The 8,387-nt window shown below is 33.1% G+C and overlaps 1 protein-coding gene across 2 annotated transcripts; it reads right to left on the bottom strand.

Moving 5' to 3' along the window:
• Positions 1-232: 232 nt before the first annotated feature.
• LOC115440601 (WW domain-containing oxidoreductase) lies at positions 233-4,147 on the bottom strand. Of its 2 annotated transcripts, XM_037442536.1 has the most exons (8): positions 3,987-4,147; positions 3,678-3,852; positions 3,273-3,510; positions 2,850-3,118; positions 1,745-1,924; positions 1,551-1,665; positions 964-1,104; positions 233-632 (listed from the first exon to the last, which is right to left on the bottom strand). In XM_037442536.1, the coding sequence occupies exons 2-8, from the start codon at positions 3,764-3,766 to the stop codon at positions 402-404; spliced, it is 1,263 nt and encodes a 420-aa protein (XP_037298433.1). In that variant the 5' UTR covers positions 3,767-3,852; positions 3,987-4,147; the 3' UTR covers positions 233-401. The 2 variants fall into 2 exon arrangements, with proteins under 2 accessions (XP_037298433.1, XP_030020838.1); XM_030164978.2 differs by having other exon boundaries at positions 3,678-4,137.
• Between the last annotated feature and the right edge of the window lie 4,240 nt (positions 4,148-8,387).

The raw sequence follows: 8,387 nt of genomic DNA on the forward strand, positions 1-8,387 counted from the left end.
TGATGTGTGGTCGAAAAACCGATTCCGAATGGCAAATACGCAAACATTTAAACAAACTGCACAAATACGCAAATACCCGTGCCACACATTAGTTCAAACAAGTGTTCAAATATTTTTGGTATGTGTGGCGCCGGCATAAGGCTAATATATTTATCTACAGGTGCCAGGTACGTACTAGGTAACATGGTACTAAAATATAATTTAATACCACAGATATATTGAAACTGATAAATTGTGGTTCATAATACTTAGTGTAATTAGCTATAACCATCCACCACCATTCTATAGCCCACAATAATATATTAAATATAAATCTAATATGCTTATCTTTTAAAAGTCTCTTGTCTTATTTTTTTACATAAACACATATAAATTATCAAGAAATAAATAATATTCTCTAATCATGATGGCGTTTTCTTTTCTATGTATTTATCACAGTATTTCTGTATGTGTTCAGAGCCAACTTTGTCCACAATATTTTTGAGTGACATGCTGAATACTTCGTAAGCTATTTCCTTATCCCTTGCCAAAGCTGACTCCTCACAGTAGAAGCAATTGTTAAAATAAAGTCCAGTGACACCGTCCAGCTCTGCAGCCGTCGCCACATATACAGTTGTCGCTGCAGCTTGTTGCTGTGAAAAATATATATATATATATATATATATATATATGCTTAGCTATAATACCTTATTGATTAAAAGTTAGTGAAGATATTGGGATGCTTGATAGGAATAAATAAAGAAATTGCCAAGTGTGTTTAAATTAAATTTGTCAGACAGTTAAACTATGTCCATCATTAATATGAACATGATTTTTTATTGCACAAAAGTAAATCATAGGATTTTTATAAGTGTTTCACGCATGCTGTAATGAACATTAAATATTTATATACGAAAAAAAACAAAAATTGCAACATTGCACTACAACCTTCATCAAAATGTAACCTATAAAAAAAATACTCACAAGTGACTTAGTAAACGGTCTGACTAATAAAAATGCCAATCTGTACAGCCACCATGACTTGCTGATGTTTGTATATACCATGTTTCCTGGATGTAGGGAATTTACATAGATCCCTTTACTTTTCCATTCTTCACTTAACATCTGAAGGTGTTTGATATTATCATTAGATTTTTGATGATAAAGGTTTTTTTTAGCTACTAGTTTGTATAACATTGCTTGTGGCTTCGCCCGCGTGAAAAAATATTTCCAGGATAAAAATACCACTTTATATTATCCTGGGTTAAAAGTAGTATATAGCACTAAGAGTAATGTAGCTTCCTATTAGGAAAAAAAATTGGTTAAGTAGTTCATGAGATTCATATGTTAAAACTAATAAAAATGTGTTCAATCAAAGAAACTCTTCAGCTTTATATAAATGTATAGATATTTTTTATTGATGTCACAATTTGCTTCCTTCTTATTGTGTGGTGAATTCTCAACTTGAACTTTTTCTCATGGACAATTGTACATAATAATGTTTTAAGTAAGTTAAAAAAATATATTTTGATAAGAATAAGTACCTAATTATAATTCATCAATATATTTACCTTGGCTGTTATTACATTATACAATTTTGAATTATTATAAGACATCATTGAACTGTATTCCTCTTTGGTCATAGCAAGATTTTGCATTGAGAACCTGTTTTGGAGACTTGCATATCTGAAAGTTTTTTAAATTATAATATTGCAAACTTTAAATCAAGCTATAAAATATGGTAGCCAGTTGAATAATACTTCACCTGTGTGATTCTGAGGAAACAAATACAACTCTGGAGCCTTTCTTAAGCAATGGTTCAAGCAACAGAGCTAAATACATGTGGCTAAGATGATTTACTTGGTATATTGTTTCTAATTGGTCTGTAGTTTCTGTGTACGGAAGACCAAACAAGCCAGCATTGAGAATGACCATGTCAAGATTTCTGCAAAAAATATATTGGCATAAATGATAAAATTAAGGTGGTAGCTCAAGGTCCATTTTCATACATTTTGTTTCGGCTTTAATCTGGGTAACTAAACAAGTATTGGCAAGTAAAGAATTTAAATTCACGTCTAGTTAGTGATTAGTTCTCGCAGTTGAAAGAAAAATGTAAAAATAATTAATAATCATGGATATTTCTGCAATATCCATGATTATTAATTATTTTTGAATTTAAATTCTTTACTTGCCAATACTTGTTTAGTTACCCAGATTAAAGCCGAAACAAAATGTATGAAAATGGACCTTGAGCTACCACCTTAATAAGCCTATGCTAAGTTTTGTAGAAACACAGTGCCGTGTCCTATGGATACTCTACATTTTGAAGTCAATATGACTTAAAAAGAGGTTAGTATTAGCCAGTCTACAAGAATAAAGACCATAAAAGATAATGAGATTATGTATAATAAATATTATGCAAATCTGATCCCCAACCATGAAGGACAATGAAGATCTATAAAGAAAAAATACAATTAATTTAAGCTACAATGAATTTTATTTCATAATTATATCTTATTATAGTACACCTTCATGGTAGATAGGATCTGTCATCGGTGACCAATTTAGATACTTACCAATTACAGTCATGTAGCTACAAATATCAAAGTTTAAAGACCTTATTCAGGTCTATTTGTACATAATTTATAGTCATATTCATGTACAAATTATTCACTAATAGTCTAAAGAGGCATGAAATAATAGATGTGAAAATATACATAAAGGCTTAAAACTTACATATTTCTTTATCATAAAGGTTGTTTATTATTTAATTAATTTGTGATGTTCAAAAATAAATATTATTTATCATAGACAATACCATTATATCTTAGATACTGTACAAAAATCCATTATGAAATTTAAATACATACTTTGCAAACACTGTTGGTACAGCAAGAGCACATTTTTTTACACTCTCCAATGAGGACAGATCACAATGTATTGCCTTAAGGTTGTCTTCACATGCATTGGTTTCTTGCACTATCTGTTTAATTGCTTCATTGGTGGCTTCCATGTTTCGGTTAGCAAATAGGACATTACAACCATGCCTCGCCATAGATTTTGCTGTTTCATACCCAATTCCTGCATTGCATCCAGTTATCAAAACATATTTCATTGATAAGTCTATTCCGTGCAGGATCTGGAAGACATTTTTTTATTGGAAAATAAGTATAAGTGTGTATGAATGGCTTAAATTTAATAACAAATATTTTATAAATGCAAACCACCAGTGCTAATTTAAAATAGATAAATTAATTTCATTAGATTAGCAATATTGTATTTGTGTACTTTACCTGATAGGCTGTTGAAGAACCGTCAAATCTTTGTCGAAAGTCATGCACATGTTCCTTTTCATCAACTGCAAAGGCTAATCTCGGATCAAGGTAGGTTGTGGTGTTAGTTTCTTTTTGTATAAATATGGTTTCACCCTCTTCATTTACTGATTTTGTCCAGCCAAATGGCAAGTCTTTGGGGAGCACTTTCTTTCGTCCTGTTTGTGGGTGCACCCATTGAATTTTGTTGGTAAATGAACTGAAAATAATGTATTACATAATTTTAATCACTAGACTGGAATATAAAATTACATGTATCTTAGGTAGTAAAGAGTATTTTTAGTTTTTACCGATTACCATTACCTATTACGATCGTATAAGTAACAAGACTTAATGCAACATGTTATTGTAGCTAAACTAACTTACTTGACATAATAGACGCTGCCATCCTCTGTTGCTCGCTCCTCCCAGCCCTGCGGCAATTCCTCGTCACTATCCGAATCAATATTGTGCATTTTTTATTTTAGTTATGGTAGTGTCGTTATTAAATACACTGATAGTTATAACCACGGTAGAGATACTGCAGTTTGGGGACAACAATCTGATAAGTGAAAAAATATTATATTTGCATTACTTGATGAACGTCAAAGAGATATGATAATGAATATTCACAATTATTTCGAGTCGACTGTTTTGCGATTGGTTGTATCGAGGTTTTTACGATAATTTTGCAACCGTTATCACATTTTTTTTCCCCTAACTGGCTCTGTCCTTTGGGGCAATTATGCCGACGTGAAGTAAGGCAGATACACTCAAAGATAATTAAGATAAGAAATTATAATAATATATAGAAAACATCACTAAAGAATAATACAATTTTGAATACAATTATAATTAACTAGCTTTTGCCCGCGGCTCCGCCCGCGTTATAAAGTTTTTCAGGCTAAAGTTTTCCGTTATAAAAGTAGTAGTTTCCCGGGAGCCTATGCTCTTCCCAGGGTCTCAAACTGTCTTCATACCATATTTCATCTTAATGCGTTGGGTAGTTTTTGAGTTTAACACGTTCAGGCAGATAGATGCAGTGGGGGACTTTGTTTTATAATAATATTTTTTAGAACTTTTTAAGAGGAACAATCCCATCATACATCATTGTTGCATAACTTTAACCGTTTACGCAGCGCACGCAACGGAAGCTCTCAAAACTAATAAATTGTCCCCGTTTTTGCAACATGTTTCATTACTGCTCCGCTCCTATTAGTCATAGCGTGATGATATATAGCCCATAGTACTCCACAAATAAAGGGCTATCCAAAACAAAACGAATTTTTCAGTTCATACTGGTAGTTCCTGAGATTAGCCATTACTGCTCCGTTCCTATTGGTTATCGCGTGATGATATATAACTTAGAGCACTCTACAAACAAAGGGCTATCCAATGCAAAAATAATTTTTCAGTTTGGACCGGTAGTTCCTGAGATTAGCCATTACTGCTCCGCTCCTATTGGGTATAGCATGATGATATATAGCCTATAGCACTCCACAAACAAAGGGCTATCCAACGCAAAAAGAATTTTTCAGTTTGGACCGGTAGTTCCTGAGATTAGCCATTACTGCTCCGCTCCTATTGGGTATAGCGTGATGATATATAGCCTATAGCACTCCACAAACAAAGGGCTATCCAACGCAAAAAGAATTTTTCGGTTTGGACCGGTAGTTCCTGAGATTAGCGCGTTCAAACAAACAAACAAACAAACTCTTCAGCTTTATATAATAGTGTAGAGTATAGATAAATAAAAAGTTTGACAAAAGACGTTCAGTGTTGCCAGATGTGAGTTCGGTAGTATCTCAACCAATCTCAACATATTATTTAATCATGTAAATTCAAAAAACCGATAATGATTCCTTTAACCTACCTACATGGGTTGGGGGAAATAAAGTGGCCTACACTCATAAAAAATATAAATCCGGCACTGTATAAATAGCCTATAGCATTCCTCGATAAATGGGCTTCTGAGATTAGTTCTGTCGCGAATCCGAAATTTTATATGTTTTAGTTCCCTTTTTTATCGACCTGGCAACACCGATGAGCGAAGCGAAGATACTTACCAAAGAGAATATAATCACTACATACTTACATGTAATTCTCTTTGCGAAGGTAGTTATATATTAGTCTATGGAAGATAGTTGAAAAAGGGTTTGTGGCCTTTGCCTTCTCCTTAAGATTATAGCCTAAGGTGGTAGCTCAAGGTCCATTTTCATACATTTTGTTTCGGCTTTAATCTGGGTAACTAAACAAGTATTGACAAGTAAAGAATTTAAATTCACGTCTAGTTAGTGATTAGTTCTCGCAGTTGAAAGAAAAACGTAAAAATAATTAATATGCATGGATATTTCGGCCTTTAAAATTTAATATGACGAAATTTTCTTTGGGTCCTTTGGGTATTCTGAACAAAATGGAGGATGCTTTCCATACTCGGTTAAAAGTAATGTATGATTCTGTACAGTCATACATAACATCTGCTCAAAGTACGCTCCAGGAGAGATCAGATAGTGAATATATTAGCAAATTGAGGATGGTTGAGTCTAAATTAAAAGGAGCTACAGAAAGGCTTGTATCTGAAGTATGCAACTATTCCAAAACTGTTAAACAACCTGATACTGAGAAAATCACTCAATATACACTGGGACAAATACATGCTGAAGATTTAATATCTGAAATAAGTGTGACTATTAGGCAATATAACCAAGATAGCTCAACAGTTTTAGCCAGTAACAAAAACGTAAATACATGTAACGAACTGCCCAAGATAGAGCTATTAAAATTTGATGGTAATGTTCTCAAGTGGTACCAATTTTGGGATCAGTTTTCATCTAATGTAGATAACAGGGACATTAGTGATGTTGATAAATTGTTGTATCTACAATCTGCCCTCACAGATGATGCAAAGCAGGCTATTGAAGAATTGGACACAACTAATGAAAATTACCAAATAGCCGTCAATACTTTGAAGGAGAGGTTTGGAAAACTGAGGACAATTATAGATGCGCATTATGTAGCATTATACAGAATTAAAACAGCACAAAGTAATCAAATCAAAGACTGTAGACATGTGTTTAATGAAATTCAAAGACATCTTAAAGTTTTGAGTTCTTTGGGGGAAGATGTAAACCATAACCATCTTAGAGTTATGATTATGGAAAAATTTCAAGAGGATCTAATTTATGAACTAAAAATGAAAATGGCAGATGAAGAAGAAACGATTGACAATATAAGAAAATATTTGGAATACATTATATCAGCCAAGGAGACATCTAACAGACTAAAAAGGAAATCAATAAATACAGATAACACAGACAATGAGATAACTGATGTAGGACAACCCATTTCCGAAAATATTACACTAGGTGATGTACATGTTAGATCTGAAGAAATGCATAGTAATAAACATAATAGACACACACAAATACACAGACATACAAATTTCGAAGGAGATAAATTATTTTCAAAGCAATTTGTTAAGCCTAAATTATGTCCTCGAGGACGGCCATTGGACCACACTGACCGCAATGATGAGCCTCCTGCAAAGAAATCTAATAGGTGTGTTTTCTGTATGCAAGATCATTTTAATGACGAGTGTACTAGATTTAAAACCATTCAGGAACGAAAGGCCCAACTGGGAAATCGCTGTTACAATTGTTTCACTACAGGGCATAGAGCAGAAAACTGTCGTTCCAAACGAAAATGTAGACACTGTAATATGTTTGGTGCACACAACCGAGCATTATGTCCCACTAAGTCATTACAACCTGCCCAATGTGTACAAACTAATAGCTTACACACTAAAACAGAATTAAACACCACATTATTATAGACCTGTTTAGTTAACGTAACTAATCCAATGGAAGTAACAAAACAAACGCAATGCAGCGTGTTACTTGACTGCGGTAGTCAGCGTTCATACATGACTGAATCTGTAAGTAAAAAGTTAGGTTGACATATTAATGACAGAATGAATCTTTCTATATTTACCCTTGGAACGAAGTCACCGCATGTTATTGAAAGTCCCACAGTTCAATTTAAAATAACCACTCGAACCGGTGTCAAACGAATTATATATCCAAATGTAGTACATCATATCACCCATGATATAAAAATACCAAACAGTCAATACTAATCAAATATATTCACTAATCCATAGCTTAAAAATCTTATAATGGCAGACGATGGCTCCTATGACAGTAAAGTAGATATATTAATAGGTAATGACTATTACCATTCGTTCATGAACTTACATACATACATACTTGAATATTAAACATACTTCTGACAATTTGGATAGGGTTCAATCAAAAAGAGATGTTCTGAAAACGATTGCTTCCATTTATGACCCTTGCGGTCTAGCAGTACTAGTTATGCTTCCAGCTAAACTTTTCTTTCAGAAATTATGGAAGGAAAAGATAAAATGGGAAGTAAAATTTAACAATACTTTAATTGCTGAATGGCAACACATAGCCTCTAAATTTGCTCATTTACAGGACAAGGGTTAAACAGATATAAGTTTTTTTTTTATAAAATCGAGTACAAGTTGCATTGCTTTACAGACTCATGCAAAGAAGCCAGTATGATGATGATGCAGTAATTTACTTAAGAAGTTGTTTGGGCAATAACAATACTATCAGTTTTATTATTGGCAAGAATAGACTGGTGCCTTTAAAGGATCTGAATAACTTATAGATCCTAAATTTAGAATTGTTGGGAGTACTAATTGGATGTAGGCTCATAAATTATGCAATGAAATTAGTTAGAAGTTTTAACACTTAGGTATGTGCCAATTGAAAATAAATAAAAAGTAAATCATGATGTAGGTACTAGGGCAGACCGTGTAGATACATACAATATCTGGCTGAATGGTCTTGATTCTTTTAAGATACGATTCAAATGATTGGCCTGTTTATCACACAAATACAAATATTGCACCAACACAAAATCTAGTGGCCGGGGAGGGTCTTGGTCTTACGAGTAATATACCTCCAAATAATTCAGACATACAAGTTTCCGATAAAACAGCAAATAATAATAAATAATTCCAACAAGTCTGAACAGGAAAATACCAATAAAATATTAGACCTTCAGCCA

Source organism: Manduca sexta, chromosome 24 (assembly GCF_014839805.1).
Source record: "Manduca sexta isolate Smith_Timp_Sample1 chromosome 24, JHU_Msex_v1.0, whole genome shotgun sequence".
Classification (NCBI taxonomy): Eukaryota; Metazoa; Arthropoda; class Insecta; order Lepidoptera; family Sphingidae; genus Manduca; species Manduca sexta.